Source organism: Vanellus vanellus, assembly GCF_965231255.1.
Source record: "Vanellus vanellus genome assembly, chromosome: 8".
Lineage (NCBI taxonomy): Eukaryota > Metazoa > Chordata > Aves > Charadriiformes > Charadriidae > Vanellus > Vanellus vanellus.
In genome coordinates this window covers 1005667-1028595 of record NC_138913.1, presented here as the reverse complement: position 1 = coordinate 1028595, position 22929 = coordinate 1005667, and the positions used below count along the sequence as shown (strand labels likewise).

The 22929-nt window shown below is 50.4% G+C and overlaps 1 protein-coding gene across 9 annotated transcripts in view; it reads right to left on the bottom strand.

Moving 5' to 3' along the window:
• MBNL1 (muscleblind like splicing regulator 1) overlaps window positions 1-22929 on the bottom strand; it is a 109133-nt gene that overhangs the window by 71747 nt on the left and 14457 nt on the right. For 4 of the 9 annotated variants that reach the window (XM_082486904.1, XM_082486902.1, XM_082486899.1 and 1 more), the window contains exon 2: window positions 9153-10112. The exons of 1 other annotated variant lie outside the window; for it this stretch is intronic. In XM_082486904.1, the coding sequence (XP_082343030.1) occupies window positions 9153-9326 (174 nt within the window). In that variant the 5' untranslated portion in view covers window positions 9327-10112. Of the gene's footprint in view, window positions 1-9152; window positions 10113-10197; window positions 10514-10634; window positions 10719-22192; window positions 22339-22929 lie in introns of those variants that run through there. 4 more of the 9 variants (XM_082486901.1, XM_082486906.1, XM_082486905.1 and 1 more) reach the window with 4 other exon arrangements.

Sequence of the window (22929 nt, the reverse complement as noted above, 5' to 3'; positions counted from 1 at the left end):
AAGTGGTGGTTACCTACAACACCTGCAGCTACCCTGGGCTGGCAGGGCTGCTCCCGGACTGGGGGGGTTTCCAGCATGTCCACAAACAAACGACCCCGTTCCCCGGGTACCCTGCAGACCCCCTCGGACCTGAGCCCATGACCTGCCCCAGCCATAAACTGCCACCTTCCATCTCAGGTTCAGCTGAGCGTTTGCTCCTCCTGGTCCCACAGGCACCTCCTCCAGCAGAGGCAGCCTCAGAGCCACCCACCTCCTGTGTCCCCACAGCCCCTCTCTATGTTGGGGTCCAAACCACGTCCCCGCAGCCCCTCTCTATGTTGGGGTCCAAACCACGTCCCCGCAGCCCCTCTCTACGCCACCCTTCCTGGCCCCTTGGGCACGTAAGGACCCGTGCCCTGCCTGCAGGCAGCACGGCAGGACAGACAGCATGCACGGACATAAGGGACAGTTTCCATACTTTGCCGTTTCTCTTTTTCAAATTTAAACTCAACCTCACAACTATTTAGGTTTATATTTAAGCCTGGAAACTATCCCATCCAACTTCAGTGAAATCATGCTGACAAAAAGAAAACGGCTTTGTTTCCTAAAAAACCTTCTCCTTTCTTCAAACAGTATTCTCTTCCTTTTTTACTAACTGTCTGTACTATTTCGCCAAGTTAGGAATGGTCCAGAGGAATCTGGAGCCGGAGAGAGTCTTTCCAGGAACTTCACAGGACTTGAAGTGCACTCGAGGTGCGAGCTCAATCCAAACCCGCTACCCCAGCCGGCCCCTAACATCCCTCCCGCTAAAGCAGCCCCGCTCCTCAGCAGCCTTTCAGCAGACTTCTAAAACATCGGCATTTTCCCATCGGAGCAGCATTCGTGCTCCCAGCATCCCGTCTCTGGAAGGCGAGAGAACTTTTCAGGATCTCCAGGGTTGAGAGCTGGCAGTCAAAGTGTCCTGGGGTACAAAAGGCTGCACTGTTTCGCACTTCTGTCAACCAGGAAGTTTATGCAGCGACGGGGACGTAAAAAAAATGCCATCTGAGGAAACAGATCCTGTTTGATTATCAATATACCTGCTACATCCCAGAATGCCCCTGAGGCAGGGACACCACCTCGCGAGGCAGTGCCCAGGAAAAGCTGCTCCGTTTCTCTGTAACGGCGCAGACCTCGGACCCGCGGGGGGGCAATGCCCCCGGCGGCACTCACGCCTTCTGCCCTACTGCTGCCCCTCGGGACACCCCGCCGCCAGCCTGCGGACCAACGGCAGAGCCGGCTGGGCACGAGGGACACGCCGGACCGCTCTGCCGCGACCCTGCCAGCCCCTCAGCCCGCGGGGACGCACCGGAGCACCCGGAGCTCAAACCAGCACCTCCTGCATCTGTGACCAGTTTCCAGCACACCTTCTTGTGGAGCAGGCGAAGGACCCTGCGAGGCGTCGGACGTTACTGCTACTAACACAGCAGGAGCTCGCGAAGCGGCTGCGTCCCACAGCTTGCCATTGCTGCTGTGAAGCACTCCGGCACCACTACACCCTGCACATGAAGTAGCTGGATTTATTATTCTTCTTTAAAAATCCGCTTAATCAGATGTTAATATTTTCCCCTATTTGATCAAAACGTTGGAATTGCTTCCAACTACCTCGACGGGTGTTCTGTATCAGTTTAATAATGAGACGTTCTCTAATGAAGGGGATAAGTCATAAGTACTTCAATAAATTCAAACATGAACCCCAAAAAGGTTTTCTTATTTGCATAATCCTGTGTTTGAGAACCTGACAATTCAGCATTTACTTAAATCCTATTTCAACAGCAGTAATCCTTATAGCGGCACCGTGCAAATGAAGGAAAAAGACAGAGCTCTGGATCTCTTTTGTTTTTCTATACAGGGGCTAATGAAAGGGCTGCTGTGCAGCCCCGGATGAAGAACCGAGAAGCCTGGGTCCGGTGGCCGTGGTGCGGGGCTGGCACAGCCCCTTGAGCAGCGCCCGGCCGCCCCCGTGCCGCCTGCGGGCAGTTCACCTGCACGAGTCCAGTCCCCCGCGATGAAGGCTGGCAGCCAGCACGCCAATTAGCACGGCCGGCAAGACGGAGGCTCGGTGAGGCGGCTTCGCATCCTTTACAGGCTAGAAAGATCACCCTCGTATTCTCCCCAAGCAGTGTAACAAAATCCTGGTGGGAGCAAACACACGGCGAGGCAATCAGTGGACAAAATCAAGCAATTAGTGTCCCTGAAACTGCAAGTCATCTGGGATGCCGGTCCCGGAAAGGGTAGCGTTCCCCCGGTGAAGGAGCTCCGGCCGGCACCCGGCTCCGCTTTCCCTCTTTTGCTCCCTCTGAAAGCAACGCAGAGCAGGGGAAGACACAGGATACACAGGAATACCTTTTAATTGCTCCTCACCAAAGCCTTCCCTACCCCAAGCCTGTGCTTGAGCGCCAGGTGCTGCTGCCCCCCCCCAAGTCCAGACCCCGACCAGCGGTGGGACGGGGCCGGGACCCGGTTCCCAGGCGAGAACCGCTGCTGCGAAACGGGGAGAGCGGGCACTCGGCGCTCCACCGCGCCCGGCCCCACGCACCCATCACCAATCCATGGGGAAAAACAGCGCGGCGCAGAAGGAATGGTAAGAAAACAGAGAGAGGATTCAAGAGGTGCCTGTTACTAATCATCCCCAAAACAATGCCGCTGTTTAATCTTAACAGGGTTTTCACAACCTGACCAAAGGGGCAGGAGGGTGGCAGGCTTCCCTCGGCTCCGAGGCTTCTCCTCTCAAAGATGGGCCACGGCTCCGACCCGGGAGCTATTCCTGGCGCCAAGCAGAGCTTTCTCAGCAGCACCCGCGGCGCCATGTCCCACGCGGCGCCCAGTTGGGCTGACACGGCTACGCAGCCCCAACGAAGAAACGATAATGCTTCTCCAAAGTCAAAAACCAGATGTGATCATTCGGTCTTGAATGCAGTTCGTTGCTTCCAACACATTTAAGAGCGAACCTTGGCAACGAGGCATCTGTATTCAGAAAAACAGAGCAAGGAGGCTTGGGGTCACCCGGGGAAGGAGAGGGGCCTCGCAGGCTGCTTCTGACCGCCCATTTGAAAACTTGGGACAAACGACCGAATATTCTTGACGTGAGGTTTTCTTCTTTTATGCCTCCCAAAATTTTCCCTGCAAATCAGTTCAGAATTTTACTGATTCTGACTGTACCCAGCAGAGTTCCTGACCGTACGTAACAGAAACCCACGCTGGTTTCCATTATGTACAGCCTCTAAAAAAAATGACAGTGCAAATGCTGCAATGCAATGTTTTAATTTTTTTTTAATTTCTTCCTGCAGATGTAGAGCTGAAACTAAAACGAACTCTGAACACCATAGTGAGCCATAACTCTTTTGTCTGAGTATCTGATAAGACTTCAAAATGCAATTTATATTCCCGTAGAGGAACACGCATGGTTTCGTTTGGTTTTTTAATGGACTATTTGCCACTCAGCCTAACAATTGCACCATTTTCCCAGTGTATTTGCCGCTTTCCCTTTGCTTCCTCTTCTGGAGCTCAGCCTACTGGCAGACGCACGGGCTGAAGAGGAGAAAAATGGCAAATCAGATCTTTGGAATTTGAACACTGTTTATATTTTCATTTTTTTTCCAAGGGTTACCGCTTTACGAGTTTCCCTGGAATCGGACGGGTGTCCATCTGCTCCCAGCCCCTGAGCCCCACCTCAGCTCTGCACCCTGAACGCCCTTAGTGCCTCACACTCGAGTGATGCCGTACACCCCAAAGTTAAAATTACTAAAGAGTCACCTACGAAAGTGTTCTGTAACTATCTTTCTGGATTTTTTTTCTGCCTTCACTAAAGGAGAGACAGAGCCAATGATGTGCCATTCCCACACGCTTACCATTCTCTGCCATTCTCTATGCTTACCATTATTTTCTTTTCTTTGTATTAAAATAAATAAATAAGGTTCTTATTCTATACCCTCAGGTAAGCATAACACGAAGGGGAATGACAAGTCCAAAAGTCATTACTTTTAGAAGCAGTGACAAAGTAGAGAGATTTGAACAATTAACAATTACATCTCGCAGGTGGTAGAAATAAGGTGCTCACCGAGTTCATCTATAATAATAATGCGTTTATATATTTTTAAGGCTTCTCGGTAAAAAGTAGAATGTCACTTTTACAGAGTTCAGGAGTTTCAATTTTAAAAAATAAGTACTTCTACACCAGAAGATAAACTACTAACATCCTGCTTCAAACACAGACAGCATCAGTGAAAAGACTTGAACTTCTAGTCTCCAGCCTTTTCTCAGAATTTCAAAAAAGCAGAGAAATGTGAAAGCTAAAGACTTTTCAGTTGTTGAAGGAAGAGCAGGAAAAAGCTTTTACACTTCATCGGGACATCTAACTCCAGCCCGAAGCAGCCGCCTTAGCAGCAGCATAACTTGAGAGAGCAAGAAGTTATTTGAAAGCCGCAGCACCCGTAGTGAACATTAGCTCCAAAGGGACAAACTGGGATTCAGCCCAAATCCTGCGGCATTTACCGAGTCTGCTGAAATCACGTGGAGTTCAGATCCGTTCAAACTGGCATGTTGTGGATCACAGCACCGCACACCCCACGGAAAGCCCTCCGACTGCAGTGGAGAAGCGCCGACAAACAGCAGCGCTGAGCGCAACCAGGCGGCACTACAGAAGAGACGGTCCGAGTCCTCAGCGCCCTCTCCCCACTTTCTTCCTCATTCTTTCCTGCTTTCAGACACACAGAGCCAGGGAAGATGGTGTGGCAGCCGAAGGATGTGGGGCGCGCAGGCAGGCTGCGGGCAGGCTGACGGGCTGTCCTCAGCGCATCTGCAGCCTCCCACAAGATTTGCATTTGACATCCATTTCCCCATTGTTAAGACATCTTTATCTCAGTTTTCAGGAAACGTCAGATGACTCACATATCGGAACATCTGATGAAGCTAACGTAATTTCAAAAACGAATTCTACTTAGGCGTATTTTTCCAAGCAAAAAAATGAAGAAAAATGTTTTAAAATTATGCTAAAAATCTAATTTCTGTTGCAAACCGATTTCCTGATTTAGGAACTCGAGAGTTTATTTCTGCTGTAGACAGTTTAACAGGCTTTCAGGCATCCAAATTTAGGAAAAAAATCCTACGGCATTTAAACAACGGAGAGCCAGAGCTGGAGCTGACTCAGCCACTCAAGCGCACAATTTGAATATACTACATAATCATTCTTGTTTTAAAATTATCCTCCGAATATCTAAGGGCTAGATTATCCCACACGCATTTATCTTGATTAATGCACTACCCTAAAGGACAGCCTCGCCGCTTTCATTAGGACTGATTAGGAGGCAGGGTATTCACCAGCGGGATGATGAAATCTTGCTGTGATTGCCGTGGCCCTGACCCCCCCCCCCGTGCACTGCCTCGCCGCGGCCACGGGCATCTGCGCGTCCTCCTCCTTCTGCCCCACACTCCTAATTAACATGTCACAAGTGCTGCTTGTTATCAAGTCAGCGTTAAGAAAGAACCCACCAGGTGCGCACATGGGACGTGTTTCCCGACAGCCGACACGTGTCCGGAGACCAGCGCTGCGCCGGTGCCGCTGCTCCACGAGCCCCCTGCAAACACCGCCGACGGCACTGCCGGTGGCAACGCACCGCGGGGGAGAGATTCTCAGGAACAGATCCCCTCTCTTTTTGCTCTAGACCTACACACACAGTTTTTGCTTTCATTTCACAGGGAGGGGGAGGGGGAAAAAACAGCAGTATTTTACCCAAGCTGACCGTTCCACTCCTGAAACGTATTCTTCCCCGCTCCGCGCAGGCCGGCTGAGTCGCCCTTGCTGGCGGCGAGCTCCGTGCGCCTGTCCCCGCACAGCACCCGCCGGGAGACCCGGGACGGCGGCCAGAGCCGAAGGGTACTGCCATTTCACGGGGTCCCCTCAGAAAGTATTTGCTCGGCCTGTTTATGTTCTAAATATAGCAGAGCACACCGGCCATCTCCAGCCCAGGAGCGAGCGCCGCGACCGAGCGCCGCGACCGGGGGCTGCAGCTCCGCAGCACTGACACACGCCTCCCCATGTCACGTAACAGAAAGCATTTTTTCTCCGACACACTAATTCTTGGGAGAGCTACCGGCGAACTCCTGCACTCCTAATCTGTAACGAAAAATTCAGTGACTAAGTACCTATCCAAGAAACAATGCAAGAATAGCTGCTCGTTTAATACTAACGTTACATACATTTATAAGAAATCAAGCATTTTAATTTTTAGATATACTGCTATCTTAGTAAACAGGAGGACATGACATCCGCACTGAGTTACTGAAATACTAGAAATTACTTTTGAATGTCCTAATCAAAAATCTTTTTTTTTTCTTTCATAAACTATTAACTGACCTTACAGAGTCTCTAGACAAATCCGGTATAACATTGTTTTTGCAAAACATCTAAAGTTTGCGATATTGCAGAAAAGGTAACAAAGTAACTAGCGCTTGTTTAGCTTAACACACACAAAAGCTGACAAAGATCTGAAACAGGACCCAAACTGAGCAACTGCTTTTCTGCTGTGCGGATGGGACAGGGAATTCAATGAAGAGATATTCCACTTTCTGTTTACCGGAGGGCTTTTCCCCCGTTATAGGAGCTATTTAACTAAAAAGGAAAAAGGCAGTGGTGGGGAGCGGGCAGCGTTCCCAGCTCCAGCGGGGCGGCGGGACCCGGCCCCACAGCACGGGCACCCCGGTGCCTCCCCGGCACTCAGCCGCTCGGCCACCGGCAAACCCCCGGCACCGGCAGCAGGCGCCGCATCTGGCAGAGGCAGTGCCTCCTTGCACAGCACAGTCCTTCCCAACCTCCAGCGCCGCTGACGCTACCTGGGCAGCAGAAGGCTTTTCCACAGGGCATCTTGAAGCAATGCAATAATGCTGTGATGTTACCTACGGCTGCTATCCACGGACCTTGCAGCTCTTCACAAAGGTGATAATTATCTCCTTCATTAAGAAAGGAGGTGGAACTGCTCTGCTGACGGCAACAGAAGAGCCAGCTGCAGTGGCAGGGACCGGGAAGCCCGGCTGTCCCCAGTTGATCCCGCATCCAGACCCGAGCCCAGGCTGCCGCTCAGCCCCAGCGCCACCGGGACCATGAGGAGCTTCCGATCACCATGGGGGCCAGGCAGCTGAGCGGAGGATGCCGACAGACAGCAAACTCGGCTGGTGCCTCCCATAGCAAAGGAGACTCACGTCCAATTAACTCCGGCACCTTCTTTCAACCTTTTCCTTGGCCCTCGCTCGGAAAGCGCAAGGCCAGCCGGGTACGGCCGCCACGACCGCCATGCACCGTGCCATCAAATACCAGCTCGGTGGGAGATCAAACTGGGGATAATGCGGGTACGATTTTACCAGTAAATACGTCTTCGCTCCCGCACCCTCTCATGCAGAGGCAGGTTCAAGCCTTCACGGCCGGCTCCCGCTCCCGGCAGGTATGCCGCCGGGGGTGCAGCGCTGCGGCACAGCCACCGCTGCCGATGACACGTCAGTGGGGCGGCCGTGGTGGCACCCGCGGAGCTGCGTCCTCGCAGCAGCAGCTGGCCCACGCCACACCACGCTGTGACGTGCAGAAGAAGCGCCAGGCGGGCTCGCTGCCACCCAGGGGCAGTGGCCGCGGTGGCCACAGGGGCAGAGGCCGCTCCTCTGGTGGGGGCGATGCCTCGGGGCCGGGACTCCACATGGACGCTGGAGGCTCCTGGCACTGCTCCTAACACCAGCACTTTTTTAATGCATAGAAGTGTTTTATTTCCACATTCTCCAATTAATTTTTCTTCCTCCCCCCATGCATTATAATTACTGTAATTTTAAAGTAAATTTGAACAACAAAAACATTTCAATAGCCGTAAGTTAAAGCGTGGCTGGGGTGGTGGGGCCATGTATTTCGGGCCCAAGAGCATTTTAAAGGTTCACCCCTGTCATGGTTTAACCCCGGCCGGCAGCCAGGACCACGCAGCCCCTCGCGCAGCTCTCCCCTTCCCCCAGAACGGCAGGGAGAAGATGGAGAAAAGGAGAGGATCTGATCTGAGACAAGACACATTTTTAAACTCGGGAGCTTTGCAGGATTTATATAAAACCGCTATAAACGCCCTTTCTGCCCAGCTGCTGCTGCGGTCGGGGCCTGGCTGCACGAGCAACCTGCGGTAGCTGGTTCCAGCGACAACCCCCTCCCCAGGGCACGTCTCTGCCGCGAGCCAGCCCCGCGCACCCGGGCTCCGCTCCGCTTCCCGGGGTTTGGTCCCAGGAAGAGACAATTATACTGTAGAAAATCTGACAGGCATATTTCTGTTTCCCAACTTTGGGGTTTTTTTATGACTCTACTGAATTAATTCTGTACTGTTTGTGGGATGAGTATTTTAAATGTTAAGATTTTTTAATTCATGAAAAATGAAGGGAAGGGGCTGGGATTCACGCATTTAACACCTATTACTGAAACCAGAGCTACAGTAGAACAGCAGTCCTACATCCACAGCGTCAAACTCGGATGTGCCTCCTAAAAATCACCGTGAGGCTGCACCCTCTCTGCTGCAGCCCTGCCTGCACATCTCGAGGCACCTTGCCTTCTGCTGAGTCTCATCCTTCCCTTAAGCGAGCGCATTTGCGAAAAAGACAGGATAAGCACAGCAGTCCCAAGCGCAGAAATACAAGCAGGGTGCTTACAGGCACCCAAATAACCTAGGGAGGAAAACACTCTTCTAAGATTCACCATCAGCTGTCCAGAGACACCAACAACCCGCTGGTAGTTACGAGATGGAAACAAATCATCATATTGCTTACGTGGTTCGTGCTATTAAAAACAAAGAATCCTTACAGTGACTTTGCTGTTTCTACGTGAAGTGCCCTTTATTCCAGCTACAGGCAGAGAATAATTTGGAGGCAAAGTACCAGCCACTGTAGCCGTACCAGAGGATTTGAGCCCTGCCAGGCTTATTTTCCCTTTATTCCCCCTATCCTTCCCCTTCCCCTGAGGAAAACGGCAAAACAAATCAACAAGCATCAATAACATAACAGCAGCAAAACATCCCACTGCTGGCAGCCAGCAACTGCTCCCTGTCAGGCTCCAGGGTTTCTCCGGCTACAACTGCTTCTTTCATTAACCATATATCCTTGAAAATAATATAATATTTACTCACTTTCAATGAATCAAAGCAGGCGATTACGCGTCCATTTTCAACTTGGCAGCTTTTCGATGGGTGTGCAAATTTACATTCCGTGTCTGGTCGTGAGCAAGTCCCCCTTTGGAACTCCCTACACACTTCCAGCGTTAGCCATTTTGTGTCCCGAATCGGCGTGACGCTAACAGCCATCTTTAGATTTTACAGGTAGTTAAAATTTCCAATAAAACGGACAAACGAGTAGCTGAACTGATAAACTGGAAATGATGAAAGCGCCACCTCCAGAATACTTCCCCCCCCCCCCCCGGCTCCCTATCTTAAAAGTACGTGTAAAACTGGGTGGCCGCAACCTCAAAGATGTGCCACCAGGAGTTCACAGCGTGACACCGTTAATCGACAGAGGTTTCGTACTCAGAGAAACGCGAGGCTTGCCAGCGAGGTGAACGTTAAGAAGCGTGGCCTGGCGCGCTCAGTAACCCATGCCGAGCGCCCAGCGGGGCCCACGCTGCCGGCATGAAAAGGCGGCAGACCCTCCGACACGGGATTTCCAAGCTGCTTTCGGCAAAGTTGTCTGACAGGTAATCTCCAGGCAGCTGAATTTGCAACGGGGTTTTGCGGTGCAATCGGTATCGATTAGTTTGGCATAGAGAGATGCAGCAGTTTAGAGCAACGATCGAGACGGGGGTCGGTTGATTGTTTTTGTTTGGTTTGGTTTGGTTTTTTTTTTTTTTCCTCCTCTCCTTGATTTTCGGGCGGAAGAGATCTGACCTTCTCGGCACACTTTTATTTTTACAGTAAAGCAGCCTGCGGCAAGGCCCGCCAGCGCCCTTCTCCCGGCCGGGGTGCAGCGGGGGTGTCTGCCGGCGGATGCGCTGTCGTCGCCGTCTAGCCGGCAGCAAGCAAGGCAAAAAGCAGCGGCGGCTCTAGCAGCGGTCCCAAGCAGCAGAGACGTCAGGAAAGGCACTTCTTAGTACCAACCTGTAGAGAGAAGAGACACGTTAAAGTCCGCGGGCGGCTCTCCGGGGCGCCCCGCCGCCGCCGCCGCCCCGCGCCGGGCACTCACGCCAGCCGGGCTGCCAGGAGAGGGGCCGCGTCCCCGTGGGGGAGCCGGGCATGACGGGGCGCCAGCCAATCGCAGCGCGCCTTGCAGCGATACCCCGGGCAGGGAGCCAATGGCGGGGGCCGTCTTATGAAAGGTCGCGCCTGTCAGACGCTGCCTTGCGCTGCCCCGAGCGCGCCCGACGGGGCTCGCCCGGCCGCCGGAGGACGCGCCTGCGGGCCCGGCCGCTACCCGGCATGCAGCGAGGGGGACGGACCGCGGCGGCGCCGGCAATGGTACCGTCCGCTGACCCGCCTGCGCGCCGCCGCCGCCCCGCCCCGCCGGGCCTCACCGCCGCCACCAACACCCCCCCCCCCCCCCGCTCCGGGCCTCGCCGGCCGCCGCCCCCGAGTACGGGCGCCTCCCGGGAACCGGCGCCCCCTCCCTCCCCCCCCGGGTACCGGCCGCAGGGAGCCGGGCCCGCCGCCCCGCCCGGAGCCCGTCACAGCGCCGCGGGTGTTCCCGGCCGGGGTCAGGCCCCTCCGCCAGTGCTCGCCTCAGGACAGACCCGAAACGGCGCTTCCTCCCGGGACCGGCAGGGCCCCGCCCGCCCGTCTGCCGTGCCCTCTGCGCGGCACCGGGCACCGAGACACCGCCCCGCGGGGGTCGCGGCGCGCCGGCCTGGCCCTGCGATCACCCAGAGCTGAGCAGACGGTGTGCCCGCACGCGTGCGACTGCCCCTTCCAGCAGAGAAGGGCCACTCGGCGCCCTGCTCCCTCCCGGGCGCGTCCCGCAGGTGAACTGCGAGCTTCGCGATAGACGGCGGCCGCTGGGAACACCACCCAGGCATTAAGCAGCTAGAAAGGGGAGGGTAAACCTTGCCCCTCGGCCGCCAAGGCGGGACGGGCGTTCCTCTGAGGCGAGTTTCGGATGCCCAGCTTTGCCACAGAAGTCTGGTGCCACGTGTAAATACATCTATTCATATAGAGTTATATAACCCTACTAATAACTCTATATGAAGTCTATAATAAATTGTAACTCTTGTCCCAGCCTGGGGATCTCAAAAGAGCAGCCTGGAGCACTGAGCGGAGGAACCTTCGCGGCAGTGCCCGCCGGCAACACCGACGATGGGAATTCTCCCACCAGCACTGCAGCCCCCAGCGGCATCCCGCATTTAGGGGGAAGGTTGTTCACGTCCTCATCTTTCTGAAGACTCTGCTCCATAATTCGTATACTCCCCCTCCACCCCCCAAAGCAGCATCACTGACACTGTCATCAGAAACGCATCTCGGGAAGTGGCGCTGGTCAGCGGGGATGCAAACCGACAGGCGGGGAAAATCTACCAGGAGTCTTTTTCTAGGGACTAAGTGATTACAGCAACAAACTACAGCAGAAGTAAAGCACACCTAATACAGCTAATAAGATTATAACAGGCACCGTGGTTTCCTTGCCAGGACACTTCTAATCATGCCCACATTTTTAATCCCTGCTAGCAGGAGAGAAACAACTCTGCATAATTACTTGCAAGCCCAAGTTAACAACTAGGTGTCTTCTTGGTAAACACAGATATTCATTTGCTTAAACTACCTAAAATTCAGAAGTCAGAGTCATCCCATGCCAGCAGTGACTGCTGATCAGCACTTGAGGCGACAGCAGAGACTCAGGTCTTGAAAACTCGGTCCATAACAAGTGCTCAGGCAAACAGGTTTGGTTCTCCCACCTGTGCCCCGCTGCCCAGCCGTGACAGGTTAGCACCGAGGGATTTGGAAGCACAGACAGCATGCCGGGACCTCACGATGCCGCCTGCCCACGGCCGCCTGCCAGCGGGCCCGTCTGGGCACCCGGGTGGGACGGGCTGCAGGCGTGCCCAGCCGCCCGGTGCGGGACTGCCCTTCACATCAGAGAGCTTTCGCAAGCCTAAAACACATCACCCGGCCTCCAGCCAAGGTGTACCGCAGCTCGCCCTGCCCTCCACAGATACAGACTACAGACGTAGCCGCTTCCTCCCGCCATCACTCTTGCACAGCACAAAACCACGGCTTCTGAGTGTTACTTTGCGATGAACGGTTATTCCCTGTGAGACCCTCAGGAGAGGGTGATGCCGATGCAGGCGGCAAGAGCTCTACAGCAAAGCTGTGAAACAGCCCTGAGAATCTCCTGTTCATCAGTTTGGTATACAATCCATACCAAGCATTGATTTTTCCAAACACCAAGAAGAGTTAGGGCAGCAATTGATATATTTTACATGCTAAAGCCAAAGCAAGTTAAAGGCCACATTTTCAAAACGCGATAGTTAATTTCACTCTCATTACAAAAGCAGTCATTCCTAACGAGGAAAGAAAGATAGTAGCAGGAAGGCAACATAGAAAATTAAAACAGGTGAAAACTAGCTTTTGTGCTCACCTCTAGCAAAAGGAGTAATCTCCCTGGTAAAACTCACGAAACTATGTTTTATTCCTAGCTTTGTAATAAGTTTTCTATTTGGAGTCAGACTAGCCGCTCACTCACAGCGAAATCCTGCTCCTCTTGAGGTCAGTGACATAGCTGTAACTGCATTAAGCGAGGCTGAATTTCACTTCTTCAGGCTGCCAGCTACGAAAAGAAAAGTATTACTCCGAGGAGCTGTGATGCCTCAGAGGTAAATCTTCTGGATGTGAAGAAATGCTAGATGTATATTTTGTCTGCGCCGTTACTTGAAGAAAAATTGTTTTGTCAGAATTTGTTATCTACCTGAAAACATAGCTAGACATGTCAGCTTTAAAAATAGCCTTCTAGCAGAAAGACCAGAGGTGTATCTTCAGTATCTCCACTAAATAAAGGAAGACGTTAGCATAGAATTATATTTTTTTATCTGCATAAGCTATTTTCCTCTCACTTTGAAATTCTCCTGTGATATTCCAAGTCAATAAGGAGTCCCCAATAAGCCTCAACCACTGTCTGCAAAAACCCCCAGTGGATATATTGATGTCTCTCTTTGAGCTGTCTCTGATAAGCTAGGAAAGACTGCAACAAATCCAGAGGGAGGAACTGTAGTGAAAGGACAGGAAAGGGGTTGAGTTGACTTTTAATATATTTTTTTTTAATTTAATTAAAATTTATTTGGGGGCTGAGAGTTTCCAGACTCCACCTAGTAGGCCAGTCAGTACTACAGGCTGTTCTTAATCCACAGCTGGTTTTGGAAGTTCACCTTTTGCCTTCACTGAGTATTGGGAACACAAAGAAAATGAAGCTAAAATATTGCAAGCAAAGTAAAAACTGATTCTCAGAAAAGACAAGAAGAGAGAAGTAACACTGAGGAGTCATTCCTTAAGAGGGTAAGAGGGATGACTAAGTTGTCTGCTGAGCTGGGTCAATGAAACCGATTAAGAAGCAGCTTCCCAAATCAATGGAAAGGTTATCTGGAAATGCCCATGAAAGTGAAACTCACACAGAAAGGACCATGTGATTATGGTTTCTAAATTCTGATTAAATATGTTCAATTTTTATTACTGCCCATTATCGCCATAAAGAAATGTTGTACAGCCAGGTTAAACGGCACGTTTTTCCTCCTCTAGTCGTTACAGTCTTTGACACAAAAATGAGTGATCTGAACAGGAGTGTCTCACGGCACTGGGAATGGCTCCCCAAGAGCCGTTGTTTCCACTCTTCCTGTAACTGGGTTTGCTGGACGTTCCTGTTTCCTCTATCTCAATTCACACACATCTCAGAAAGAAAGACGTAGAAAGGTGGACAGGCAAAAAGCACAACGCTAAAGAAGAACATGGCAGTGAAGAACGCTATTTTTATGCTCAAAGTGGAAGCTGTAAATGCCAGTCCCAATGACATGAGAACTGTCAGCAAGAACAGATAATTACACAACAGGAATCCACCCTCATGACAATGACTCTAATGAGATAGGAAATGGAATAAAATCAATATTCTATTGACATTGACAGTACAAGCCTGAAATTGCCAAATGGCTGTCTTTAAAAGAACGAAACATAAAAATTACTGACTGCCTTATAGTATTTTCAAAACACCTCTGCCAAATTCAAAGTTTACCAATAACATATCTCAACATAAAATTTGGAAAAGATACAGCGATTACTTCATGGCACAATTGAGGGATATAATTATAGCGCTGTCACAAAATTAAGCAGAAACAATGAGCTAATTAACATCTTGGCCACGTAACAGTGAATGACTGGTTAAAGAAAAATATTCTTTAGTAAACTACCGCTGAACAAACCAACGTGGCCTTGTCCTCTAGCTCTGTAGGAACTGCACCCGCTGCACCCATTCGACATCCCGTAAAAGCAAAGAGACCCCTCTCTCAATGTTGTACTTTCGCACATACCGGGCGGGAGTCGAGCGCGAAGGCAGCGGCGCAGGACAGCCAGCCCTGGGGTGGAAGGGCCCCCGGCGAGGGGCACTTCACGGCCCCCCAGCCCAGCAACAGGCACCCATCGGCACCCAACTGCTGAGCAAGTCCCGCGCCGGATTTGTAAAAAACCTGCCAACACTACTGCTATGACCCAGATATTTTGCATAATGTACATAGTTTTAGTAGTACTAGTAGTAGTGCTTTAAAGGTTATTTCTGTGCTGGTTTAGCTCTGACGGAGTTGCTTGGGAAGGCAGCGCAACCTCCCACTGCCTTCAGTGGGCTTCTGAGGCAGATCCTCATCAGACCTGTTTGGATCTTGAGTGTATTTCACAGTTTCTGAAACCGTTTTAGCAGAAACATCTAACTGGGACATTACATCTGAATTTAACACAGCCAAGTGTACTTAGTTCACGAAAACTGGATAAATAATGAAAAAAGAGGCAACATGTCGTAAAGTAAGCGCCCCCAACTGCGCACGCGTTCCTGCAGGGTGCAGAAAGAAGGTATTTCCTTGAAATCAGTTCTCCAAGATTTACGTCTCTCATCAAACTGTGAACCAATGCCTAACAACAGTGTAATGGCAGTGACGTAGAAATCCCACAGCCCAATCCTTTATTACTTCACATTAATTACAGCAGTGCTATTTTCAAGTCAAGAAGTTACATTGAAAATTCCTCTTTCCTTTAAAGAGTAGACAGTTATGAAATAACCACTATTACTGTAATGAAAAAAAACCTTAAAGTCAAGAAATATGCCTGTTGAAATATTTCTTTTTTTTTTTTTAATAACCTATGATATACATCAATCTGCTTTACAAAATTTGGGACTTCAGAGACACGCAGAATTCACATTATCTGACCGCATTAAATGGATGTGTATTTATAAACTGAAGCAGGGGAAGGGCAGTGGCTGTCTCCAGACTAGGAAATGTGTACACGGGCGATTATTCTGCTCTTTCAACTCGTAAGCCAGAGACACAAAATGGCAGGAAGGACTACTCTGCCTTTCATCCGTTTTGCCCTTGATTTTTGTATTACAAAGCATTCCCATATCCATCCACACTACTGAAGCTGCAAATATTGTTTCTGGTAGTAAAAACATATCCATACTATAATTCCGTTACAACAACATTTACACAATGTATTTTAAAATATAGTTTAGAAATAGGAAGTTCTGTAATACCCTGACAGAGGGGAATTTCAACCATAAGAGAAGTTACATTTCCTATGCAAGTCTAAAAAGAATTTATCTTTAAAAATAACAGTAATCTAGTGATTTAACTGAAAGCTCCGAGAAGTAATTTTTTTTAAAAAAGAAAACAAACTGAATTTAAATAACCAAAAGCTCTTGTATTAAAATCAGTCTTATGTGCTTGTTCTAATTAATATTAACTTTAACCATTGTGTTTCTATACAGAGACATTTGAAAGGCCGTAACAAAATAACTATGCACTCTTCCAAAAAGTACAGAGCTATTTATTAATCAGATTTTTGCACATTAAAGACATTTTGGTTGATTTACTGCAAATGTACGTAAGCAAGTGATGCAGGGGAGGAGCGAGATGACCTGCGTCCACAGCATCACACCAGGACCAATCTCCCACCCAGCGTCTCGCTCACTCCGAACCGTCCACCCCACACTGTCCCCTGCCACCAGAAAGGCACATTTCACCTGTAAAACATTCTCTGCTCTCTCCTGCATCATGAGCGTGTGTGACTTTAGATTACGTGTTACTTCTCCTGCTTGTTTCGGTGGGGGCAGGCTGGGGTGCCTGGCGATTCTGCAGTTGATAACAACTCCTACAGGAAAAAAAGCAATGCCCATGACTCAGCAAGGGAAGCAACCGCTTCCCTCTAACATCGAACTCAGCTGATGCCAACGGTTTCAGGGAGGAAAAGTGACCCGGAGGAGCTCTCCCTCGTGCGAGATGCAGCAGACACCCAGCCTTGCTTCCTGCCGGTCAGACGCCTTAATATCTACTTCAGAGCAAGGGAAAATATGCTGGCACCTTATTACTGCTAAGGTTCCCACTGTTTACAATCAGATATATTGTTTTTCACGTCCCTTCCTAAAGCAGCTGCCACGGGGCCCTGGTAGCAAAAGGGCTTTTTTGTCCAAAAAAGTCCAAAAAAGCTTTTTCCTTCCCCAGAAACAGCTGGATAAAGCAGTGGGTGAAATGAATCTTGGGAGACCACGAGGTGAGCACCGTGGTCAGTACTGACATTACAATTAATTTATTACTAATGGCATTTGCTCCAGCCAACAAGCCCCTCCACTCAGCTTCACTAACCTGCCCCAGTCTGGGCGCCCCCGCCCGTGTTTGCCCCCGTCACCAAACTCGAGATTTCAGAGGTTTTGCCCTTGTTCTTCTTGATCATCACGCTGCAGGCCAGCATGCTGATCGTTTTGTTATGTGAATAATTACAAATTCGGAGTCTGGATGCAGCCACCACATCCAATTAATCGGTGAGATTAAATCTGAACGTAATGACCAGAAACGGAACAGACCATTCACGTCCCCCGCCCCGAGATGGCACGTCGTCCCACTCCCGGTCACAGCCTGGCATCCCACCCCGCTGAACGGCCGCACACTGCTGCTCGCCCTGCGGAGAGGCGGCTGCCGCAGCGGGGCTGCCGGGGAGCACCGCGGTGTCTTCAGCGAAATCCAGCGCGGCGCACCTCACCGCCAACGGCCTGCTGCCCCAGCGGCACGCTGCTGGCCAGGCCAACCAGAAGCTATCATTGCGGGCATTGCTTCATCCTGCATCTGACTTGAGGGCAAGCGAAAAGGGACATGAACACAGCTAATGAGGAACACGTTACACAGAGTTCCGCTTTCGGCAGCAAGTTAGAACTCGGGTTTCGATGGCCTGGTCACTTCAGCTCAGTAATGGCGAGCTGTGGCAGTGCTGTGACAATCACATGCTTCTCTCCAAGGATGAGAAAACGACACGGGAATGGGTGAAACGGGGACTGCAGGAGAGCAGCACCCCCGGGCCAGCCCGCAGCACCCCGGCACAGCACCTCTGCGGCAGCCCGGGGACCCACGCCTCCGAAATCCCCCCAGTCTCCCACAAGGGCCGCACTGCCGCGCCGGGGCAGGGAGGCACCGCCAGCCTGGCGCGAGGATACCGCTGCCTGGCGCCCGGTAACGTTAACATGAATCACAGGGCAAGGACAGCGCTGGAGAACCACTCCAGCATCTCTTGCAAGGTAGGAGATAAAGCCGACTGCGCTGCAGTCCAAAGCTTTCTGTTTCTCAAAGAATCTCAAATCTAAAAGAGAGTACTTTCTATGTTTTAGTACATTCTGGCCTTACGTTTAATTTATATTTATCAGTCACATCCTTCCAGCATAGTAAAAACTTGTATGACTTACCAGAAAATACAATGAATCTAAAATAATTCCTTTTCATTATTTATGTAAGAACCTAAATCCTAGAGAATGGGGGTTTTAACACTCTATGCTCTGTCACCATCTGAGGTACCCAAGATAATTGTTATGCACTAATATAAGAGCAAAATGATTCTTCAGTATACAGCAAAACTAATCAAGTTTAGGAGACGAGTTCCTTGACTTTACAGAGATCACTACACACACAGTACTCAGCAGCACAGAAACACTAATTGATGTGATTAATTTTGCATCATGAACAACCTCACCCAAGCTAAATAGATACGCGTCTTCAGATATCAAGGAAAAGCTCCAAATTAGTCACCAGTATTAAAAAGAAGAAACAAAAATGGAATGACTATGCTTTATTTTAGGAAAGAAGTGAAAAATATCTTTGAGGCCATTTTTTAATCGGTATTTGCTATAATTTACTGCTAAGCTTGTTCATCTTGAATCATGACATTTATGCAGCTAACAATCATGAAAAACAACCCACTAACAGCCCGTGTTCAGAACAGCTTCTCCTGCACAAAAGCTCAGCCAGAAGTAGAGTGTGGTAACTCCTGGGCAAGGTGTTCCCAGCGCGCGGAGGGCAGGGAGGCGGGTCCTGGGGCGCACGGGGTTTAGGGCTTGCCTTCCTCCCTGCCTCCATCAAGAGCTGGCTTCGGTGATGAGTTTTGCGAACACTCACTTTGCTCAAGGATTCCCCAGTGTTGGAACGCCCCAGCTGGCGTAACGCCGCTTCAGTACGCGCGTGCATACAACTTTTCTCTTGGTTTTAGCCTTTTGCTGTGGGTAATAAAGATGAACTTGGGGGAGGATGAAAAAGAGATTTCTGGTTACTTCAGCTCTTCCAGAGGGTCTGTGCTCGTAGGGGAGGGAGCTGCGGTACCATCACACCTGCGGCCAGTGCTGCAGCAGAAACTCCAGCTGGTGCCACCACGGGGTCCTGGGGTGTTCCTGCGGCCACTGAGCAAAAAGGGCTTTAGGGACACTGCTGGTGTAACACACGAAGGCACACGAGGTCACCCACAGGCTGCTGTCATCTGAGCTCACTAAACTTATGAGAAAAAAAGAAACCGAGCAAGCGACAGCCTGGCGTGGAAGGTGCAGTGAGTGCGGTAGCACCTTCTGCACCACCGCAAATGGCAGCTACAGGGGGTTTCCAGCTCAGCCAGTCAGATCTTTAGTAATTTTTGTTTCTGGGTTACAGATTGGGTTGTAACCACTACCTTGCTGAGGTTTTATTTATGGCTGTTGCACGGCTGAGCTATCTGAACTACTTCTGCGCTCCCATCTTGCACGGAGCAACCAAGGAAGGTGTCTGAGGCAGAACAAATGCAGAGCCTTCGTTACCCTCTCGCATCCTTGTATTCCTCGTAGGCTCACATTGGAGTAGCTGCTGGATTGCTTTTATTTGTTTGTCACCGCTCTGAACACGTGCCCGCAAGTCGCTCTCAGCCCGCGCTGCGGAGGCCAGGCGGAGGGAGCAGCGTTGCCCACCGTGCGGGCAGAGCTCGCTGGGCTCCAGCAGTCTCCTCCGCGAGCACTGAGTGAGCTGCGTCCTCTCTGCTCGCTCTGCAGGCAACCTTTGTAATGTTCAACAGCTGCCAAATCACAAAACACATAACCTTCAAACTCCCATTAATTCTTCTTGCAGAAGAAACGGCCTCTATATATTCATGCAATATAAAAATGGATCACTTTCCCCCAAAAGCCTGCTACAACAGAATGAAAATACCACTCTCAACATGTCAAATGACCATAGGTGTCCAAAAAAAATTTAGGCAATTTTTTGAAAGTAGCTAAAGCACTCAGGGTATACCCCTGTTATTAGAGTCACTTTTAACACTCATCATGTTGAAACTAGCCAAAATAACGGCTTCGAGAACGATGCCATATGAAAACCCAATACAAAAAAGCGCTCAAGCCCCTTTATATGGTGCCACTCGCGCTGAGCACTAATTCCATAGCTCCTTGTCTATTTTCTTTCTAGAGAAGAGCCGCGGCAGAGGTCCCCCGGCCAAGCAGACGGCGAGGCTGCAAGCCCACATGCGTGGGGACAACAGCCGAGCCACCCTTCAGCATCCCGGGACCAGAGCACCCAGCGATCCCGCACCGGCCCCACGAGCCACCGGCACTGCTCCAGTGAACTCTTGCCTTGCAGGGGCTTGCACAATACCCAAACCATCCACCATCACTGTCCACCTCCACTATTCTCATCTGCCTTCCCAAAATATTTCTCACATGGAAGATCCCTCTCTATCCTCTACTCGAGTTCTCCTCAATGTGCCTCCTTTTTCATTAATGTACCTGTGCAAGCTACCCAAATTGAACGATACATGGAAGGAATTTTGGAAAAAGCTCAGAGGATTACCACTTGCCTTGTGTTCTCACTCTTACGTCTACAAGCCATTTAAAAATACTGAATATGAAAGTTTAACATTCTAGTCTTATACAAAAAACATGGAATATTTGGAAAATAGCTTCTAAAAAGACTTAAGAAAAAGCAATTTCAATAAAAATGGTGATTAAAGACAGAATGCTCAGAAGTTGTAGAAAACAAAACAAACCCAGAGCAATAGTTTTGTCAGTCAGGCAGAAAAATGACTGAAAGAAGTTAAAATTCTTGCATTTTTTCATGCCACCATGAGCTGTATTTAATTAAAAAAATTGAACAGAGCTGCATCTACTTGTCACAAAAAATCAAATCATTAAAGATTTATTTATGGAAGATATTTGCACATAAATACAGGAGCTCAATAAAATGCTGATAAGCAGCAAGGAAGATATTTTCCCAGGGACTTTCTTCCAGGCAGTTTGCAGAGCTAAGTCATAGCAGCAAGTGCCTGCACTGCCCGAAGAACATTTTTAACTGTTGCACATCAAAAAGCTGAAAAGCACAAAATTACATTATCAGTATCACAGGCTCGCTACCTTTGATTTTTCACTGCTTGTGGAAGAAGTCTCAAAGCCAGTTTAAGTTTTGCCTATGTATCGAGCACTGAAAGATTCCCGTATAAAAAAATTACACGTGGAAAGGATTTCACTGAAAACCAAAAGCGATCACACAAAGTCAAGAATGCTGCCCGGGCGCTAAGAGAGCCTTCCAAACACTGGAAGAAACAATTTTTGTTTGGACTTTTTTTTCCAGCCTCAGAGAGTCGCAGAAAAAACAAACAGTAGAGTTTATTTCTCACAAGTAAATCATGCTGTGTTTATCGGTATGCGCAGTTGACGGGACCTTTCTTCCATGGAAACCAGATGGCACAAGCACCACCGAAACAGCCAGCGTCTGCGGGACAGCGAGCGTCGACGCTGGGGCTCGGCGAGGAGGAGGAAGGCGGGCGGTTCCGCACAGTCGCCCCCCATCCCACCCGCAACACCCCGCAGATGCTGGGGCACCGGCTCTTGGGCGCCTGCGCGCACCGAGAGGCGTATTTTCCATGGTGAATCCAGGCCTAATTACTGCTGCATCCAGCTTGGCAACCTGCTCGGAAAACCTGACACATCTGCCTGGTTCGGTGAGCTCCCGGAGCACGCATGCTCCTCCACGGTGCCCCCGGGGAGCGCGGAGTTTAAAGGCTCAAGACCTCGGGTAAAGCTAGACCCAATTACCGCAGCCAACTTCATTTTCTCCTCGACCAATTTACTGAAATTTAAAAGAAACGTTTATCTCCTTGAACACTGTGTAGGTGTCACTGCAGCAGAGATAACGCCACTGCAATGCCAGAGCTAAAGCGGCCTCAGGAGCACACTCCTACCCCTCGCGCCCCCGTCCCGCACGCCCCACCGCAGGCTGACCCGCCGCGGGCTGCAGCCACGCACCCGTGGAGCATCTCCTCCCCAGGCAAAGGAGGAGGTGGGGGCTAAAGGACTCCCAGAGAGGAGCGCCGAGGGCCTCGCACAACCGAGCTGCGCAGCTCTGACTGCTCTCCCTTTTTTAGAAGGAAAAATTCCCATTAACTTCTCTGGAAGCAGGATTGGGCCCGGAGCCCAAGCATGCTCGGGGTTCCCAAGTCCTTACTCACTGCTCGCAGCCGGACCGGCGCGGGAGCCAGCAGCACCGCAGGAACATGCGGAGCCGCTCCAGGCGGCGTGGGCAGCAAGGGCTGCGGGAGCCCTGGGTCCGGCACCGCACCGCCTCCGCTCCGCCAGCCTGCACCGAGCTCAGCCAGAGGAACCATCCCGCGCTTCGGAGCTGCTGCGTGAAATACCACACACGTACTTCCTAAATACTGCGCTCTCTGTTCGGGGTTACCTACAAAGGGCGAATGCAGATGCCGTCAGCTGAGCTTCCCATGCAGGCTCTTCAGGCAAACTGGAACTCACAGCCACCCAAGTCCGGGGGGGTTATTTATAATGCTTTCAACGTTTTACTTTTCTCTCCAAATAACACCTACTCCAAGTTCAAGCCCAAGGCCTGTTTTGCCTTGCCAGATGATCTGCGACCGTCTCATGACTTATTACATTGCTATCATCACTAAGCTTAGCAAACAGGGCTGCTAAGTCTATTAATCTCCTGAAACACAAAGTCTGAAACCGTAGAAACAAAATATCTCACTGCAAGATATATAAAATGTGGTGCAGAGTGATAAGGGGAAAATTCAGCGCGCACTCTGTTAATTTTTTTCTGTGCCACTGCGAGCAAGACTGACGCACTTTTGTAAGAACCGACAAGTACGTAAGTGAACAAACTCCTCGTACAACAGCAGCCTCCCTCAGGGGCAGACCGTAAGGTATGCTTCCAATAGGAGAACCTGGACTATATGCAGAAGTTTAAACTGCCACCTGTAAATCCAAACAAAGAACTGATAAAATGAGTCCAGTACAGCTGGGCTAGCGAGGGAGGGCTACGTGACAGCTGGCTTCTCAAAACGTCAAATGACTAGGCGTATTTTAACCTGTCCCGTTGCTGCCTTTTATTGCGCTGAAATTCATCCGGATTCAGCCACCGATATACAGCTTGCATATTTATGTCCCCAAATAGTTTTCTGT